The sequence below is a fragment of the Scatophagus argus genome, chromosome 23 (assembly GCF_020382885.2).
Source record: "Scatophagus argus isolate fScaArg1 chromosome 23, fScaArg1.pri, whole genome shotgun sequence".
Lineage (NCBI taxonomy): Eukaryota > Metazoa > Chordata > Actinopteri > Scatophagidae > Scatophagus > Scatophagus argus.
Genome location: NC_058515.1, coordinates 426,189 through 446,997, shown reverse-complemented (window position 1 = coordinate 446,997; position 20,809 = coordinate 426,189). Strand labels below are relative to the sequence as shown.

General features: G+C 40.9%; 1 protein-coding gene across 3 annotated transcripts in view; it reads left to right on the top strand.

Moving 5' to 3' along the window:
• The window catches only part of focad (focadhesin), a 52,699-nt gene that overhangs the window by 21,003 nt on the left and 10,887 nt on the right, over positions 1 to 20,809 (top strand). For all 3 annotated transcript variants that reach the window (XM_046379815.1, XM_046379814.1, XM_046379813.1), the window contains 23 exons: positions 35 to 295; positions 3,146 to 3,250; positions 3,669 to 3,770; positions 3,902 to 4,029; positions 4,655 to 4,781; positions 4,867 to 5,001; positions 5,807 to 5,857; positions 6,291 to 6,374; positions 9,869 to 10,007; positions 10,320 to 10,508; positions 11,489 to 11,610; positions 11,709 to 11,801; positions 12,097 to 12,185; positions 13,027 to 13,068; positions 13,208 to 13,316; positions 13,881 to 13,997; positions 15,434 to 15,672; positions 15,785 to 15,874; positions 16,076 to 16,223; positions 16,538 to 16,657; positions 17,260 to 17,382; positions 18,722 to 18,799; positions 19,496 to 19,567. In XM_046379815.1, coding sequence (XP_046235771.1) covers positions 35 to 295; positions 3,146 to 3,250; positions 3,669 to 3,770; positions 3,902 to 4,029; positions 4,655 to 4,781; positions 4,867 to 5,001; positions 5,807 to 5,857; positions 6,291 to 6,374; positions 9,869 to 10,007; positions 10,320 to 10,508; positions 11,489 to 11,610; positions 11,709 to 11,801; positions 12,097 to 12,185; positions 13,027 to 13,068; positions 13,208 to 13,316; positions 13,881 to 13,997; positions 15,434 to 15,672; positions 15,785 to 15,874; positions 16,076 to 16,223; positions 16,538 to 16,657; positions 17,260 to 17,382; positions 18,722 to 18,799; positions 19,496 to 19,567 — 2,763 coding nt within the window. The remainder of the gene's footprint in view (positions 1 to 34; positions 296 to 3,145; positions 3,251 to 3,668; positions 3,771 to 3,901; positions 4,030 to 4,654; positions 4,782 to 4,866; positions 5,002 to 5,806; positions 5,858 to 6,290; positions 6,375 to 9,868; positions 10,008 to 10,319; positions 10,509 to 11,488; positions 11,611 to 11,708; positions 11,802 to 12,096; positions 12,186 to 13,026; positions 13,069 to 13,207; positions 13,317 to 13,880; positions 13,998 to 15,433; positions 15,673 to 15,784; positions 15,875 to 16,075; positions 16,224 to 16,537; positions 16,658 to 17,259; positions 17,383 to 18,721; positions 18,800 to 19,495; positions 19,568 to 20,809) is intronic.

The following is a 20,809-nucleotide window of genomic DNA, read 5'->3' as shown; positions in this document are numbered from 1 at the left end:
GATTTAATTTCTTTGGCTCTCTACTTCTGATCAGTCTGGTCCACCATTGTCACGTCCTCTCAGTTCCTGGTACAACAAACTCAGTGTGGCTCTGTCCGTACTGCGCAAATTGGCAGACAACCCAGCAGCGGCAGCCGATTGGCTGCTGTCTGTCAGCTCTGCCCTATCGTCAAGCCATCGCCAGCTCTGCTCTGTCAGCCTCATTGTGACTCATCTCATCATCACGGGTCAGGAGGACGTCTGCCAGCTGGCTCTGAATACAAGCCAGGCCATCGCTGCAGCCGACCCCTGCCAGGTAGATATATTATAACATCCAGCAGTTTTCAATAGGTGTACAGTATGAAGTCATTTGACTCAAAGTTAGTATTGAAATGTGAGTAGTAGTAGTAGTAGTAGTAGTAGTTTTGAAGCTACAGTCAAAGTTAACACTTCCTGCTGTTGTTTCATATTGGAGGCTTACCATGAGGTGAGGGATTTTGCCAGTTGAGATACTTTTAACATTAAATATCTATGCAGGCAATTACTTATAGAAGCAGAAATGGTTATCCAAAAATGGCAAAATAGAGGGGACTCGAAATAATAAGTCTGTCTGTGGTACAGTAGATGGATTTAGTGCTGTGGAAAAAGAGAAATTAAGGCTTGTCTCTAATATGAGCCTGTTTCAAATAAAGTTATGTTTTTTCCAAGCTTTAACCGCTGGGGCTGACAAATACATCTGATGCAGAAGTGATCATTTTCCCTAAGATCCCATATTCAGATGTCCAACTTTTGCATTTTTGGTATTGCACTTTGCCATATTGTGATTGATAATATTAATAATATGTCAATTTTAGAGTTGTTCTTTGTTTCTTTGACAACAACCTGTGTTGCTGTGTCCATCTTATTCATACTTGTTGCCATTTTAGTCATCACTTTTTCAGTCTGTAGTATTCACAGAGGTAGATAGCTAGCATTGTAGGAAGACGACACCCCCATTCGTAGACCATGATGCACTCATAGGCCAACTGTTCGTACAACAAGGGGAATGAACACAATGTTAGATCTACTAAAATCACCACCCACGTCATCTTTGCAACTTGATTTTCTTGATATGTTAAATGAAATAGAAGTCAATGACAGCCTGACAGCCTCACTTGGATTTTTATTGCTTCATTTACAGTATGTTGGAAGTTTTGACATCTTTTGTACAAAAGGTGTTATTGGCTTTGAAATGTATTATTATCTGCTGCATTTTCTGCACTTGTGTAAAGAGAGATCCTTACTCCGACAGACTTACCTCTGACCATCTGGGACTGTAAATGGAGTCACTAACTCCAGATGATGATGTGAAATATCACATGGTGCTATAGGTTCCTCATTACTTGGGCTCATTAGATGCCAGAGTATTCCCCTGTTGGTCTAATTGCTCCCAGAGTGCCACTTGTGCTGGTCGTTTGGTGTCTTGGTAGAAGGTTATTGGCACATTTGAATCACAGCACCTCACACCTGCCTCTTTGCACTAACAAATACTGGAAACACCTTTTAAGGTTTGCAGTCTCGCTGTGTTACAAGATATGAGAGTAATAACAAAAGTAACTATAACGGGGAGGAAAAATGATTTAATCATAATTTTTCATTTATTATGATTTATTGGATTGTTTTATTGAGTTGAAGTTTGTGGTTTAGAGCAGACCTTTCAGGGACTTAAAGTAAAAGCTCCATTTTCTTTTTCTCTGCCCCTTCTTTAACTCTCAGGTGAAGTGGTTGCTATGCAACAACCAAGGTGCAGGGCAGCAGCAAGCGCTTTATGTTAATTAAAGGCTGCTACACTGCAGAGCTGTTGACTACATGCATCCAAGGACCCTGACTAGTTCCTTTTGACGCTTTTGACCTCAGCTCTAAAGAGAGTGATAACTGTTAACCTGACTGTTAACCTGGCATTGTCCTTCATTCCTCTGACTTGTATCCATAAAACTTCAATCAATTACTGTGAATGAGTGTGAGCTGGGACTCAGACGTCCATGACCATAGGTCAGACCTTGTGGAGACTGGTAGGTAGGACAGCCAATAATCTGGCGTAGTTAATCTGTGCTTGATAACATCATCTGTGAAATAAAGATCTGTGTCACCCCCTAGTGGCTGTCTGCAGTATGGGTCATAAATCCCTCCCCCTCTGTGTTAGCAAGTGAGACATAAACCAAACACATCAAGTATACATCAAGTAAATTTTTCTCAGATGTTTTTTGTCATCTTAGGAAGTTCTCATCACAGTGCTATACGTTAGAGCATTTATTTTTCTGATATGTTTTAATTAATTACTTAAAGCTATGAAAAGGGGATGAAACATTATGATTGACAGCACATGATTGAGCGCTCCTTGCAGTTGGTTCAGGCACAAATGTGACATAGTCAGGTCAGTCAGGTTTTGGCTTCAGTTTTGTACAGTGGTAGCGATTGGGACCTGGCATCCATCTTTTTACATGTTCGTCCTTGATACTGATGTATGTCCATTCTTCTTTTGACTACTTTGGTCTCCATCAACTCCTGAGAAAAATATCTGGCTCTATAGCTGCTAATTTTTCCACTACATTCTCCAGCTAATGTTTTGTTGTGTCTTTCTGCCATTTGGTGTTTTTTCACTGGAAACATCTGCCGGAAATGACTTTGAGGAGAGATGTGAGACTGAACTGAAACATTAAACTTTTGGTTCCAATTGTTGTAACTTAAAGATTTAAGGCATTGGACACTCATATTTTATATGACAAATGATATTCAGACAAATGAATATTTAATTTTTACAGTGGTCCTGAAGGTATTACAGCAGAAACAAGCATCTAACACAGGGCTTTAATGTTCAGTGTCAAAAAATTCAGATTTCTAGAAAGATAAAAATCAAATTTAACAGTGACTGTGACTGCCTTCTTGAGAAATATTGCTGATGCCTGAACCCCATTTCCTGGTGACTCCTCTCATCTCCTGAGGACACCTCTGGATGAAGTATCAGCACGGACAGCAGGAATTTCCTTAGTTCAGAAATTTGAAATAACACTGTCACCCCTTGTCCTACAGTAAAAGTAGGATCAAAAATGTATTAGGAGACAAAATAACTGATAAATACTGTCCCTTGTATCACTTGGTTGTTTCCTTTCTCATTGTTTATCTACAGGTCCCTTCTCTGATTCCTGTTCTTTTGTTCAAACTGGGGAAGGTCAAGAATCCAGGGCAGGCTCATGCTGTGTTGAACTGCCTGCCAAATCTCGGGACTCATAAGGTACTGAGTACCTCTGGGCTCTACTCTATAAAGATCTTAGAACATGGAATGCAAAGTGCTGCATGTCACTTCTCTGTCGTGTATACCTCCTGTGGCAAGCTTGTTGCCACGGTGGGTTCCCTCATCACAGATACTACATATACAAACTACCACAAACTAATGGTCCATGCTTCTTCAGTTTCCAGCAGCTCTGACTTTCTGCTTCAGAACACAGGTCACAAAACTTTGCAGCTCTCTCCAAACCATGCCTCATACCTTCATTATTTCAAATCATCATGTTTGTAGGCTCTTTTTATTAAAACAGAATTTTTAGTGTGGATATAAAGATCTCATTATATTCAGGTCTATGAGAATTTGCAGAAAGCTCATTTCAGATAATCTTAACCATTAACACATGCCATGTGCTTTAATGTTCCAGCTCTGCGTCCCCATGGTGCTGCAGACTCTTCACATCCTGGCCAGCACCCCTAAACTGAGAGCAGTGGCAATGCGCCTCATGACTGCTCTTTGGAAGAAACAGGTCTCTAATAATAAATGGTCATTGCAATCATCATATTAATATATGTAGGCCTTCTTTATTCTTTCATATCTTTCCTGTGTTGTCTTTTTGTTCGCTCTCAACTGACTTCTTCTGATGCTCCTTCCTGTAAGGATCGAATTTACCCGGAGCTGCAGCGGCTGCTGGGCCAGCAGGACAGTAGGGTGGTGGTGGGGAGGGACACCCAGTGGGAGCAGACTCTGGCCAGGGCCGCCTGCCTCAGGGACATCTGCAGAGAGAGGTCAGAGCACCACTCACACTGGACGCAGTGTGACAAGGAGTGTTGCTTTTTTGTTTTTTGAACATGTCGGGTCTGAGTGATTGAATATAGTCGGGACTGACAGAGAACTGAGTAAAGGGAAATCATCTGTCTGATGTGTTTCCTATGGTCTAAATGTTAAAATGTAGCAGCTCCAGGGTTTTCCTTAACAAATAAACTGTAACCAATTTTAGCTTCAGTCTTAAAAATAGGACAATGTCTATCTAAAGATAAATCTACAAATGATTGCTCAAACAATATAATGTACTGAATTATCATGCTATACTTGGGTATCAGTGTGTTTACTTTGTTCTTGTACAGTTTCTGCACCTCTGTGCGCTGCATGATTCTGTCCATGCCACCTTACTTTGTCAGCTGCACGTGTACTGTATATGTTGTGGATGTTACACATTCTGTTTAATTTGTAAAATTCATGAAAATTGAAAGCACCTCATTGGCTCATGAACAAATAGAAACAGGCGTAATGAGTAGTCTCTGCTTTAATGACTAATTTTAAGGTTGTTTTCCACCTTAGTTGCCCAGATGTTGTGATCTAAATGATTGTTGGATGTTAGGTATCATACGTTGCATGTATGTTCTTTGTCAGGCCCTACCAACATGGAGGTGACATGCTGGCTGCCATTACACTCACTCTAAACCGGTGCACCAGACCGGATATGGCAACCCCTGCTGCCCTTGCCCTGCAAGGATTACAGGAGCTGTGTCGAGCAGAGGTCACACACAGACACACACAGATACAACCATGTGCTGCATGTACAGTAAACACAGGTACAGAGTTTTATGAGACTTGTTTTGCAGGTAGTGGACATCATCTCAACATGGAGAAGTCTTGGGCCCGAGCTGAGCTGTGACTCCCGTCCACTGATGGTCAGGGCCATAGCTGAACTTTTGGCTCTGATTCCCCAGCTCACTGTCAAGGCAGAGGAGTATGAGGTATCTGATCTACTGCATGAAAACATCTGTTTGATGCAGGAGATTTGTTTTGATGTTTTTGTGTCTTCCTGTCTGTTTCTAACAGCTCCCAGTGGTCGTGTCAGAAATTACACTAATTATTGAACAATAAAAACTAATGCTACAACATATAATTCTGACTTGCAACCACACTTTCAGGTATTTTAGACAAAAATGGGACGTTGGATATCAGCCTATAGTTTGTTAAGATGTCTGGGCCAAGTGAAGGTTTTTTAAGCAAAGGTCTGATAGCAGCAGTTTTAAACGCCTGTGGTACATAACCTGTTGTTAAAGACAAGTTGATTTGATCTAAGAAGGAAACGCCAATCAAGTAAAAGACGTCCTTAATGACTATTAATGATGAATAATAAGCTGTTCTGGCTTTACGAAGGGCCTTTTCATATGTCAGTAGACTATCTTTCCAGGCCTTCTGGGATTCAACTGATTTAGAGGAGTACCACTTCCTCTCCATCCATCTTGATGTTTGCTTCAGTGTTCGTATATTTGACTTATATATGAGCAACAAACAGCAATGAATGCCGCTTGGTGTCTAATGCTAAGGATTAAGTCCTTCAGCTGGTGATGATCACTAGGAGGCTGAAACTCAGTTTGTAACTTACAATTAGCACTGGCTAAAAGGAAGAACAGCTTATCTTTAGTGAGTCTTAAATCTCTTTTTCTATATATAATTTGTTTACTTTCTAAGAGCCACAATTTGCAGACGGATTTTTTTTAAATTATTGTTGCTTTAAATAATATTTTTTTTAATCTCTGTTTTTTTTTTCAGAAACTGAAAGGGGAAGTGGTCAGCTTTCTTTGGAATTATGCTGCGAGCAAGGTCTGTGTACTGAAGATATCAGCGCTATGTGATGTGTGTGTGTGTGTGTGTGTGTAGTCTGGCTTTACCTTGACTGAAGATTTTTGCTATTAATTGCAGAATTTTCAAAGGTTTTGATGAATTATTTAGAATACTGTTTATTATTGATTGTTTTGGTTGATAAAACATTGCCGTTGCTGCAAAAGGTGTGCCGTATATAACTTAAAAATGAATGAGACAAAATATCAGATGACTGACTTGCATATAATTAACTTCTTAACCTTAGGGAAGGCAGTTACTGAATTGATTACCCAATACATTCTGAATTTGCTTAAGTAAAGTGTAGTAAAACAGCTTCTACCCCTCCTACATTGTGACTGTATGTCAAATGTGGATTCATCTCTTTATGTACAGACCTTCTGTGTAAATACTGTGTTTGTGTTTGCTGCAACAGGATCCAGAAGTGGCCAGCTGTGGCTATAGGGCTTTGGCAGATTTTCCTGAAACCGTCCACACAGTAAACCTCCTTCCTGAGGCAGTAAGAGTCCTGCTGTGCTCCCCTATCAGTCTAAGTCTATCATTTTACATTCTGCATTAAAAGGTTTTCTAAACTTATGTTAATTTTCTTTCCAAGAATTCCATGCATATCATTATGTGGAAAATGGTTATGATATAGAAATCTTTGTATTTCATCTTCAATATTACTTTAAGTTTTCACTGGGTATTTGCAGGAAAAGATATTTTACAATAAACTGTCCAAATTTCAGGTCTTGGAAGTTACTGAAATATCTTAACATGTGTAAAGCATGGACAGTTAGGTCCATATATTTTGGGACAAGTAGAAATTGTTTGGCATTTGGCATCTGTACACCACCACATTCATTTTGCAATGTTGCATGTTACATTACATTAATTTTTACATTAAATCTGAAACAAACAATAAGGATTGTTTTTAATACTCGGATGAGAATCCTTTTCTCCTTTGGGATGCTTTGCCAGGCCTTTACTGCAGCTGCCTTCAGCTATTGCTTGTTTGTCGTTCTTTTTGCTTTCAGTCTTGTCTTCAGTAAGTGAAAAACATACTCAGATCAGCTGACTGCCTTGGCTAAGAATATCCCATTTCTTTGTCTGTTTTGGGTCATTATCCATCTGCAATATGAAGCAGCGTCCTATCAGTTTTCATCATTTGGCATAATCTGAACAGAGAGTAAACACCTTGCCCTAAGCCCTAAACACTTCAGAATGCATCCTGTTACTTTTATCAGCAGCCAGGTCATCAATAAATACCAGTGCCCCAGTTCCATTACCGCACATGCCCATCCCATAATACAGCCTCCACTATGTCTGACAGGTGATTTTGTATGCTATGGATCATGAGTTGTTTCCTTTTTCTGGTACAGTCTAACCTGGCCTTTCTGTTGTTGAGCATTACCAGTGGTTTGCATCTTGTTGTGAAGCCTCTGTCTTTATATTCACAATTCTATCTCTTGACTGTAGACTTTGACAATAACACGTCTATCCAGTAGAGGTTCTAGGCACGGTCAAATCGGGGCACCATTATTTCATGACACAAGGGGGGCGGCACGAGCGCTTGAAAAACAGAAAAAAGCGCGCTACATGGTTTTCTATTATTTGTGATATTACCGTGTGGAGAATCAGCAAATTGGCGCCCCCTGCAGCTGCAGGCGCACCTGCTTGCTTAGAAGGTGCCGTGCACTGAAGCTGTGCGTGAGAAAAGGAAAGGGGCGGGGGGCAGTTCACCCCTGGGTGGGTCTCTCCCAAATTGAACGGGCAGGGGGGAATCCACTGTATAAAATCAGTCACACCTTGACTTTCTTCCATAGAACGTACATTTCATTCATAACATTATAAATACAGTCCTATAATTCCTGCACATTTTTGTTTTTCTGTGTGAAATGGCCAAATAAAAATAGGTAATACAAAACGATTATGTGGTCACCAAGGTGAATTGGTTTGGTCTTGACTGCTGGTCCTGAGTGACAGCGTTGGGAAATTTGTTGATTGTCGAGTGCCGAGTAAACGCAGAGATGGACAGAAAAAGGTCAAAGCCATCAGGTGCCCAATTTAGGAAAAACAGAAAAGAAGGAGAGGTGAAGCGAGCAAAAGATGAAGTGATGTTCTCTCTGTATGATTACAGTATCCATGTCATGAATGAAGGGCTAATGTTAATTTGTGGTATATGTTTGTTAGCCTTCTTGCTATGATGCTTGCTGTGCTTATACAACAGTAATTCATCTTAACAAACACCAGATCTAATTTCACCATAAGGTTGTGCTTTGCAACAAAACTGTTACAAGTTCAGTTATTATTTATACCCATCACGTTGGGTCCTGTAATTAGCCAACAGAATTTTCATTTGTGTAGGTAGTTTCAAAGATGAACATTTGCTATTTGCTACAACTCTATTTTGTGACAAAACATAGTTTAACCAGTCATAACTAAAAGTGTGCCATGCATAGAATTGGAGAATTGGATTTTGCATCAAGGAAGGCCGGAAAGGTCAGGTTTTAGTTTGTGTTTGTGTTTTCTCTTCTTAGTGCAATAGTGTAATGATTAGATTTTCTTTAGTGTGTTATTTGTGTGATGAAGGATTTGGGTTATTTAGAATATTTATTCTATATTTTATTTGTATATTATTCTTAATATTTTATATCATTGTTAGTTTTATAGGGATAGGCTCCAGCCCCCCCTCGACCCTGACAGATAAGCGGTATAGAAAATGGATTGATGGGTGTTTGTTTTATATATCTGATTGTATATATTTTTGCCACATTTATGTATATAGGGTGTATTTTTTTAAGTTTTGATAACGTATACTGTTTTGTGCAGAATTGTGTTAATTGTCTTTTTTTTCCTGTTTTAATTGCAATTAGGGGTGAGGGGAGGGGTGGCGGCACTCGGAGGTCGTCTTGCCCGGGGAGTAATTCAATGTAGAACCGCCACTGCGTCTATCTCCTCAAGAGTGTTCTTGACATGAAAGGGTTTTTTGGTTCACCAATGAGAATTCTGTGGTCATCCGCTTTAGTTGTTTTCCAGGCCTTTTGGTGTTGCTGAACTTGGCAGTTAATTCCTTCGTTTTAAGAATGTTCCTAAATGCTTAGTGCCACACTTTTTTCAAATCCCTTGAATTAAAGCTCAAAGTCTTCACTCACATCTTGATTCATTTCATATTCTGTGTGGTGTTGTGCACAGGCCAAATGCCAAAATCTTATACCCATTACTAATTTAAACGATATATATGGACCTAATTGTATAACCTTATAACACTATGAGTTAATTAGTGCAGTTTTTTTTGCGCTTGTGGTTGCAACTTTTTATTCAATTTAGCAGGATAGCTCCAGGGATGACCATGGCGGTCTGTCAAGTCTTATAAACTTTCAGATGATTTTCCGATCACCTAACATTTCCTCTGGCATAGCCAGTGGGTCAATGATTATTTGTCTAATTATTTGTTTTGGACAGATATTTACAACAACTGATGATTTTCACTCCAGCCTTAATTATGCTTTGTGTTTATTGCTAGTTACCAAGTGCTAACATGCTAACATGGGATAGCGGACATGGCAAAACCGTTACACCTGTTTAACTTTATCATTGCACTGTCATTGTCATTGTGAGCATGTTGGCATGCTGATGTTAGCATTCAATTCAAAACACAGCTGTGGCTAAATACAGCCTCACAGAGCCATGAATAACACTGACTGTAGAATTGTTAGGTCCAAATTAGAGAAAAAAATAACAATGATAACATTACTCTCTTCAACATTCTGTGCTGTAATTCACTTTAGACTGCCCAGAAAGGTCTGAAATTTAGCTCCTAATTTCCTATGAGTTAAATTTTTAGTTTTCTGTTTCCTCAATGTTGGTTGAACATGTCATCATTATATATAAAAAAAAAAAAACTCAAAAACCTAAACAGTGAATACACCTGAAATTTAATTAAACTTTGATTATCTGTTTACATTGTGTTCTGTTGTATCTGTTGTTGTTGCTGCTCTGTCTGCTCTGTAGGCCAGACCAGATATAAAGCACCCTGAAAATGAGGAGGATCAACAGGGGAATGAGAAAGAGGAAGAAGAGAAGGATCTCTCCATCCCAGGTTCATCTTATGTGAAGCTGATGGTTCTCACCCCCTCATCTGTTCTGCCTGGTAAAATGACAAAACTACTCTCATGTTGTGGCCAAGATCATGTTTCATAATGGTGCTATGCTGTGTTCACCGATGCCAGGCACAGTTAGCAGTGTTCATGGTGGGAAACCACTGAGGGATCATTTTGATAGGGTTGGTTTAAGGGCAGTCCCGTCTATTGTTGTGATTGTCTTTCATTATCACCGTCTGTCATTATCTGTCTTTGCCTACAATTCTGGGAAGTTGAAATGTTGAATCATAGCACTTCAGCCTCACAGTAATTTTAGAGCTCCTTCTTACAGATGCTCACCTTGACACTCTTTCTCTTCTCAGCATTTGAGCTCTTCCTAACGTCACTGGTGAAGCAGGAGATGAGCCAGATGCCTCGGGGGGTATACTTCTCTGCCCTGAGGGGTGGGAACCTACGCTCAGACCAGGGAAAAACAGTGGCAGGAATTCCATCATTCATACTGAAAACATACGAGAAAAACAAGCAGCCCGGGCTGAAGCCTGGCCTAGCAGGTGACTAATCCACCCCCTATGTATATACAGCTTTGGATGGTACTTTTTTTTTTTTTGCTTTCTTAATGGACATATTTGTAATTATATTTAACAGGTGTTTTTATTATTGTGTCCACCCTCAACTACTGCGACCCCACCAAATTTGACATAAGAAATTATGTCAGGAATAAGAGCAGATGTTTCCCAAACATAATTATAGTGGCTTTAAAATAAATCACAAGACAAGTTAAAGCCCCACTTTAGTCCAAACTGTGTTTTTCTTCTTGTTCCTACCATTGAATGTTTGAGCTTCACTGTGTATAATGGTGTTTGTGCAGAGCCTGATACTAGAAGGCTGTTTTGACATTCATTGCTGAATATGTTACAAATTTTCTTCTTCTCTCTGAAAATCCCGTTTTAAGATGCAGTGCCTATGAGCATGATTGTGGTTCTGGTCCAATATTCAGCGTACACAAGTGTGGTGTGGAAACTTGAAGCCTCCATTTCATCGTGTGTCCTACGGTTGAACTCTGGAAATAATAATAAATGATTACATTCACAGATTCTGGAATGAGAGTGGAGAGCAAGATTCTCCAAAACAGACTGAGCTGTCGTAGATGCTTTGAACCATACAGTGTTTTACTCCAGTATTAACTGCTCCACAAAAGAGATATATTTTCTAGACAGTTAATGGACAGGTGCAAGGAGTCAGGTACAAATAACATTGCTTGAACAAACTATATGAGCCTATTGGTCTGAGACCAAACTTGCAAATGCACAAGCTTGCTAGCTTGGTGAATGATTGTATATGTTCCTGGCAGGCCAGACTGTTAGCATTTGACTTTATGTCACCTGTTTTGCATTCAGAGAATGTCTGATTATCAATGTCCTGAACAATAGACTTTATTTAATGTTTTTTTTTATTCTTTTCACACAGCCAGTATGTTCGCAGTTAGAAACCTGCTACAGCTAATTTTGTGTGTTTCTGTGTGTGTCTGCAGCTGGACTGTTGCTGTGTTACGAGCTGCCTGTGCAGACAGATCGTGACGGGAGACCAATCACTCGTTTCCTCGTAAGCCGCAGCCGCAGCTACCAGCAAATCTTGGCAGCCCTCATTCATGAAGTATGTCTAAGCCTGTCGTCCTCTGATTATCACACTCCACTTTGATTTTAGCAGTTAGCAACAAAAAAAACCTCCTGCTTGTTGTTTTTGATGTGTAGGTGAACATTCAACCCTCTGAATGGCACCGTGCTCTCCTCCTGCCCCAAGCCTGGAGAGGTTTCATGAGCCGAACTTTCCATGCGGTTATACAGGTTTCTTCCTCTGGCAATTGATTGCTTATTTATTGAAAGACTCTAGTCCCTGATCAGTACTACATGTGGCTCTAGAAAGGAAATGTTTTCCAGGGCAGATGAAATTAATGAAAAACATTTTAATAGCAAGTGTTTCAACAATATAAAAGTAAATATGTGACATCATATAATGAGACACTACAACCTAAAAAAGCATTTTTGTCAAAGTCTTTCTTTCAGTTTGATAAAATGAATTCGATGTCCTGCATAGTAAAGTTAACCCTTGTTTCCTTGTTTTATTTGTGTCTGTCTTGAGGGTCGACGTGCGGATTTGGAGATGCAGCAGAAACAAGGCAAAGAGAACCCACAGGAGCTGCAGTATAAACAACACTGTGCCTGGCTGTGGTGAGAATCATTTAGGCAGATTTACTACTACCTGTATGATTGTATAGAAAGATGGATGGCATGAGAGCTCCTCAAAAGTGAAGTCTAAACATCTTGATTGCCCCCTGATAGCTGGCTGCAGGACAACTCATAAACTTCTCCCCCTCCATAGTAGCAGATAGGACATGGGCCAAACTAAAAACCCAGAGATGATTTTTGTCATTTTAGATACTTCTTATCACACTGATCTATGTTCAAGTGTTCATTTAAGTAAGGTTGGTTTTGAATAGTTATTTGATGCTATAAAAAGGGGGATGAAACTTCATGATTGACATCTGAACTCCATACTGAGGCTCCACCATGTAATCACTACTGCACAACTCTGTCTCACAAGATGGCAGCGCTCGTATCAAGGATATTGTGAGTTCCCTTTTGTACGGTGGAAACACATGGGCGTGTGTCACACACACACACACAGACACATGCAAAAGTAGCTTGCTACTAAATCAGGTTCAGCAGTAATATGTATTAAGGGGTACATTACAGACCAAACAATGACTTTCTGTCAATAGTGTTTCACTTTACCTGACACACTGATACTTTTTTCTGAATTATTTAAGTTACACAAGCACACATCTTACCAGAAAAAACATCTTAAGCAGCCAGCTGACTGATGCACTGGTGTGAGATGAAAGGAGACAGTGTTTCTTACTGTCTTTGAGTGCTCGCTACTGTTCATACTTTATTGCATTAGGAAAGAAAGATCCTCTTTTCATACCTTGATGATGCAGAAATCACTCTTTTGTTTTTTCATTGTTCTTCTCTTTCTCATCTTTCCATCTCTTTTTCTCATCTCTCTCAGGACCAGAGATCAGCTGGCAGATGTCATCAAAGCTGCTACAAAGTGAGTCCCCTGCTTGTGATTGTTACATTTTGGATTTACAGGAAACAAAATGGTTGGATACACTTTGACATATTGCATTCAATCAGACTGGCCTTCTGAGAGTCAGTACTAACAAAAGGGTGTTCTTTGTGTTGGTCAGGGATAGTCCTGTTGTTCAGGGAAACTCCATCCTGGCTCTGAGCGGCCTGGCTGCTGTCCTTGCCAAATATGAGAGCAACCTGCCTGCTGATAGCGACGGCAGCCTTGGGGTAAAATACTCAATAGTTGAATCCATAACTGTGTGATTTGCTGTACAACATCTTTGCCAGTTGTAAAATTTTGAATTGATGCTCTTCGAGAAAGTGATGGTAGGTGGTAAGTTTATTTGTATTCATTTATTTCTTAAATTTACCTGCATTGTATAAAAATGGATTATTTGAGTTTTCATAAATATTAAAATAGAAAGTGAATTCATACACTTAATATTATCATTTTCAATCATTACAGTTAATTATGACTGCAAGTGGAGCTTATGAAAACGCCTGAAGTCCACTGAATATTCAACACAAGTGAAAGATTTGATGCACAGTTGTTTTGATAATGACCCAGGATGCACCTTGTTCATGTTTTCATTTCAGAGTCAGAATTTTGGAAGAAATCCTTGCAGCACTGTGGTTTTGTACTAGCAGGCAGTAGTAGTATCTTTATGAAATGACAGAATTAATGACGGAAGATTTAATATCTTGTAATCATTTACGAGGGTTTCCACAGTTGGATTGTAAGTCTAGGGAGGGATAGCTCATTAAATATTCTTCACTGATTTGTCACTTTAGGCTGGACCAGAGTTTGTTCCCACAGCCAGTTGGTTAGCCATGGTTCTCAACACCCTGCTCAGCATCAGCGGCAGCAACTACAAGCCCGCAGGACAAGTTTTCCCATGGTTCCTACATGTAAGTTTCGTCAGAGTTTTTGTTTGCTGTTGTCTCTCTGTCTGCCCTGTTACAGTAGGCAATCAATTCGTTCATTCAGACATTTTTAACACTTCCAGGCTGATCACTTTTGTGTGCACATGATGTAAAAAGAGATGCGAAAACAAAAGCGGTCACAGTGTGTGAAGTGAACTGTGAGGAGGTGAACAGAGGGTGTGTTTGTACAAATTTATGACTTAAATCCCAGAAATGTTTCTTTTGTTTCTCAGAATATTACCCCACCTCTTCTGGACACTAACACACAACTGCTGATTGAATAAAACAAGCAATGTGAGGACATTACCATGATTGTATTCCTGTTTCCTGACACCTTTCAGACCAAAGAGATAGTTTGATTAATTGAAAACATAAGCCACATACTTAATAATGAAAACAATCATCAGTTCAGTCCCTACAATCATGTGGTTTTCATTCTATGCACAGTTGCTGTTCATTTCATTGATTCAGCTGCATTCTAGTCAAAGGTGGGAATTTTTGTAATACTTTACAAATTTAAGTTCATGCAGGAAAAAGCTGCAGGAACTGAAGGAAATGATCACAATGTCTCATGATTCTCAGATGCAGAAATGGTGTTGTGAAAGTGTTTTGAATTCCAGAAATGTGGATAAAAATTAAGAATTACAATGAACAACACAAGCTGCATTGGCTTGTGTCCCGTCCCATTTAGAAACCACAGGATTCTTGTTAAGATGATGACTGCTTTGTGACAAGAAAACATCAGCACACAAACATCAGCCTTTCAAAGCTGCAGTCTTTTCTACAGATTCGCTCTTTGTGTTCCCGTGGATACTGTCGACCTGCTGAGCTGCAGCAGAGCGGGGCTATTAGCTTAAGCTTGCTACATTTTTGCACAGAGTGAAGACTGGATAATGAGATTCTTACACTTGAATCATATTGAAAGAGTTTTCCACTCAGTTGGTGTATTACTGGTTTTCATTCCATCCGTGCATCATTTTGTCAAACACACAACTGTATAAGCAATATTACTACGAGAGCTCAGGATCACTTAGCAAAAATGTTGTCAGTAAAAACACTGTTTGTTGTTTAGATGATTGTGTACAGTTTTTATTTACATTTTACACAACATCCAACTGTATGAAATCAGAACTGTACATACTTTGAGTTGCAGCTACTTAATTACCCTTTTGAGGCACTAACTGACAGCCACAGGGAAAATAACATGTAATGAGCTGTAAACTCCTGCAGGTGTCCTCGGTCCTTAGCTGCTTCCTAACTGAGATTGCCATTAGAACCTGTAAACACAACACAGCAGTGCCTTCTCCTCACTGACTAATGATGTGGAATAATGAAGAAGTGTTATCAGCTGCTGTGTTGCTTAGCTCCTCTAAAAGGTACGCAACTAGTCAGTTACACCTGACACCCTCCTTCCCTCTCAGCGCTCCTACTCAGGTGAGAACACAGCAAGTGCCATAGCTCGCTCCTGTGCCAGTCTGGCATTATCCCTGCTGGTTCCAGTGCTGGTGGTGTGGCAGAGGGACGCTCTTGTCCAGGTTCTGTCCGTACTGCGGGCTGGCCTGCCAAGCTCGCCCAGCACTGACGACTCCCAGGCCGTCCAGTTCCACTCCGGCCTCGCCCTTGGCATGGTGCTGTCCAGTCTGCACCGCCAACACCTCAGGTGGGCCCTACATGTCCGGAGTAGTGACCCAAACACATGCTGTGACCCATCATTGGTTGTTGAGATGGTTGTCTGTGTGTGTGGTTTCTACCTGTGTTTCTCTCTTATCCAGTGATGTCTCAGTTCAGAAGGACGTTGATCTCCTCCTCAGCTCTCTGGACACTTTAGAAAGTTGCTGCTTCAACCCCAGTCTGGAATACAGGTCAGTGCCCAGTCCTTAGACAGCGAAGACTGTGAAGTATGAACCAGTTGTGATTTCCAGCTGGTGGTTTGTGAGCAAAAAAAATAATGCAGCCTTACAATACAATTAGCCTGTTGGTCATGTGACCTCGGCCTCCACATTTGATAGGTCATACTGCGTTTCCTGTCTCATTTCCTCTTCCTTATCTGTCCTCACCCTCAGAACTGGCTGTGTGCTGGGTCTGGCTCTGGTGCTTGCAGCTCTCTGCAGCAATGGACAGACAGACCAACATGTCCACGTCACACAAACACTGGACAAGCTGCTGTCCAACTTGCAGGAGAGCAGTGGGCAGAGTCGCATGCTTCAGGAGGTATAAACCACACTGCACAGCACTGCTTTTACTAAAAATATGGTTTTCAAGGTCTGCAGAGAAATTTCTCCTGTAATGCTAACTGTGTACTGACAAGACCACAAATTCTGGATGTTCTACTTTTGCAAATTGCTAATCTCCTGTGACAAGTAGATAATTAATAGAATTTCTTTTTATTATTCTCATCTGAAAGTTAGTCTGGCAAAAGCTCTGATAAAAATGATTCTGTGTGACTGAGATCTATGTCCATGCTGGGATTGCAATATTATTATGTGGTGTGTTATGTAACAGATTTTTCTGGTCCACCCGTGCAGGTCTTGGCGTATTCTGTGGCGTGTGTGGGCGTCTCGGCCTTCAGCGGAGGCCTTATAGATGCTCCCAAGGCCGAGATGGTCATGAACACTCTGCGCACCCTGACTGAAGAGAGCCAGCATGTCAGTAGTTTCTTGTCAGTGAGACTGTTTGAGGGGGCTTAGCAGCAGCTGCTGCATATATAATAATTCTGATGTTACCACATTGAGCTCTCAGGAAATAAAAATAGACTTTGTCTGCCCACTCAGAGCTGGGATCTGCTCTGAGAAAGTTTCTCTTCACCTCTCTGTCACCAAGTGTTTGCTCATGGGGGTTTTGTTGGGTCTGTCTGTACCAAAAATGAAATTAAAGAGTTTGATCTAGACCTGCTCTAATTGGAAAGTGTCTTTCAACAACAACAACTTTTGTTGTGATTTGGCGCTATATAAACAAAATTGAATTGAGTTGAGTTTGAATTGTGTTGAAATATTTTTTGTTCTTATCTTGGTCACATTACTCACTCCTGGGCCAAGAGACTTTCAAGTCAAACTGTGATAATTAATCAAGAAACAAACTGCTGATACGAAAAAGCAGTGAAGGTAATCCAGCCTTTGCTGGAGGTGGTTGTGTGTTGGTTTGAAGTATTTTGTTGGTAGATTCACTGAAGTACTGTACTAAGTATAATTTTCATGTATTCTCTATAGTCTTAGTTCACTTTTTATGCCTTTGTACTGTTTCCGTTCAGACTCCAGGCTTCTCCCTGGCTTTAGGGCTGGTGGTCCACGGCCTGTCAACGTCCGGTCATGGTAAAGCAGAAGACATCCATCCTCGTCTGCTGGCTGCGTGGGTCAAGATCTTACTGGCTGAGGTACTATATCTACATATACAGCCTCACTCGATTTATGATGGAATGAATTACACTACTCACAATAAGTTAGGGATATTGTGAGAGACTCAGTGGATGTCATACATACGGTGTTTGTTTCACTTCAGAGATTTTTGGGAGAGACAGGTAGTCTGGGGTGATAGACACACCTCATTTTGTGTTTTCCACATAATGGTCTCACTGTGTACAGTGTGCCTTACATATTAGGGCCAATAAAAGACAACCTTTTTCAATGTGGCATCAATTTCAACATTGTGTGGGTATAAAAAGCTGGTATTGTCAGTAAGTCATTCCAAGTTCATCATTCAAACAGCCATGAACACACGATGTCACTTAATGGACGAGAAGCACCACCTGGCCACAGCGTGCCTTCGGGTCGGTGGCAGGCAGTCAGATGTTGCTCGTGAACTTGGTGTGTCTCAAAGTGTCATCAGCAGATTTGCATCAAGACACAGAACTACTGGCAGAGTTGGTGACAGACCCAGGAGTGGAGCCCTACGAGTGACAGACTGCAACAATGACCAGTACCTAAGGACCTATGTGCTCAGACATCGTTATGCAACTGCCACACAGCTGCAGGCCCGTTTACGAGATGTGAGGGGTACTAGGGTTTCCAGACAAACCATTCGCAACCGACTCCACCGCTTTGACTTGAATGCCAGACGACCGTTGCAGGTGACTCCACTGACACCCAGACACCACCGTAAACGTTTGCAGTGGACAGAAGACCATGTTACCTGGACAATGCAGCAGTGGTCTACCGTCCTGTTCACTGATGAGTGTCGGATAACCTTGCACAGAAATGATGGTCGTCAGCGTTGCTGGAGAAGGCGAGGTGAGCGATACGCCGAGGTCAACGTGGTCCCCAGGGTTCACTTTGGTGAAGGAGGTGCAAAAGGCAGGCATCACCAGTCAGCGCAAAACCCATCATCATCTCCCAATTCCGCCTGCACACCCCCAACTTTCTGTTCATGGATGATAATGCTCCACCACATCGTGCCAGAATTGTCACAGCTCGACTTCAGGAAGTCGAAGTGCCTCATATGGTATGGCCAGCAATGTCCCCCGACTTGAACCCCATAGAGCACGTCTAGGACCAGCTGAAGCAGAGACTGGGTGATTGTACCCCACCCCCACGTGACCTGGCAGAACTGCGTGTAGCTCTTGTGGAAGAGTGGAGCGCATTGTCTCAGAACAACATCATGAGGGTAGTGAGGAGCATGAGGCAGATGTGAATGACTGAGTGCTCTCTCTACCAATAGCTGGACTCAAGCCTTAGCTCTGACCTGTTTTCAGTAGTGTTTGTGTCTTTGTGTTTCAGGGTTGTCCCACCATGCAGCGACTGGCTGCCCTCAACGGCCTGGTGGCTTTAGTCGGATCTGAGAGCTACCTCATTCAGGTGAGAAATCCACTCATCAGCTGTTTCCAGTTTTTACATGTCAAGTTTGTTTCATCGATTGAGGCAAGCAGTGATTCTAATTGGTTGCCGTTGTTGGTTGCTTTGATTAGGAATGACAATGAGTTGACGCATTACTTCCCAAATGTTTTCTGCATGGCCCCATTTTCGAGTTCCGCCCTCCACATTTTCTTGTCTTTGCCTTGGAAGTTGTGCTTTGAGTTGGTGATGACTTACCCTCTGCTATGCGTTTAGCTGGGATCCTTCTCACAAACTTGTTCACGTTATGCTAGCAGTATTCAAGCACTCATTCATTTGCCTTGCTGAGTTTTTCAAATGTATTTTTTGGTCCTCGGAGCGACATAAGTTGTATCCAGTTCCATTACACTGAAGAGAAGGCCAACATTTCTCCAGTCGATATCAATACCATGTAACACAAAAACAATCTAGATGAATGTGTAAACACAGCCTGGACATATGAGTGGATTACAGAGACCTAAACTACCTCATGAGTAGTCAGAGTTCATTGGTTTTAACACTGTTCTTAAGTTAAAAAGTGTCATTTTATCAGAAGCGGCTACCTATTCCAAGTCCATTCTCCTTCAATACCGAGCACTTCTTCAGTAGCATGTTTGTGTTCATGAACATCACTGTTTCTGTCACTGTAAATTTCATTGGACTCATTGTCCTGTGTTACAGCTAACAAGTGACTTGGAGCTTTCGTCCCAGCAGCAGAACAGGCTGAATGAGGTTATTCGAGCCATCACACAGGTATGTAGACTCATTTCTTTCTGAATGACCTTTCAGCATTATTATTACTAAATACTGTTATTTAACTTTCATTTTTAGTCCGGAGTGAAGTCTCATTCAGTTGTGCTGGCCAAAGCAGGCAGAAGCACAAGACATCACTCAAACATTTAACAATTAGAGGGGGAACAAAGAACAAATTACAGAATCTTAAAACACCAGAACATTCATCAACATTCAAAACATCTACAGCCTACTGTCCTTGCTTCCATATCATTTAGAAATGCTTAAAATGCATCCAGTGAGACCAGCTCCTGAAGATTCAGGTTGTTTCATAACTGATTCCAAGCAGCTGCTTGAAAACTCCAACTTTCAAGTGAATGTGCATGCATGTATAGAACATTTCACAGTCCAAGGCAGACACAAAGGTGATAGCAGGTCTCCTGTTGGCCTCAAAACGAAAGCAACCTAATTTCATCATCCGTTTTTTCAGCATTTGCTCGCTGTGAGGTTTAAGTAAGATAGAATCAGTGTAGATGGAAGGTTCAGCAAATGAGATTTTTGATTTGAAAACATCATGAGTTTTGTTTTGTCAGCATTCAGAACGAGCTTTAAATCCCACAGGGTACGTTGAGCAGTATTCAAAGAGCCGAGTTTGGTGTAGACACAGAGCAGTGTGTGACATTATCCTTGGCAGTAAAGTGGAAATTAGCTTTGAAAACATTTCATTTTAGACTGTTGATATATACTGTGCAATGAAAGTGGAAGCCTGATCCATGGGACACGTCTTTGGATAAAAGAGACTTAGAAGTGATACCCTTAGTTGTACCAGGACTATTTGTTTGTTTGTGAGCTACAATTTTTTTGTTAACAGTTAGTTGTTTCATCTATAAAATGTCAGAAAATTATGAAAAATGTTCATCAGAATTTCCCAACGTCAAGATGATGCCTTCAGATGTCTTGTCCACAACCCAAAGATATTCAGTTTATGCCATAGAGGGGAACAGAAACCACAAAATCTTTACATTTAAGAAGCCGGAATCAGAAAATTTAGACATTTTACATTTTTCAAATATCAAAATAGTTGGGATTTAATTTAATAGTCGAAAACCAGTTGATTAATTGAATAATTGTCTCAGCTGTGTAGCACACACCGAATTCTCCTTTGCCAATAATTTTCACACCAACACATACTACAAGATGTCTCAAGTAATATCAGACACCTCTTGTCTGTTTTTGCCTAAACTTATTCTGATGCATCGTGAC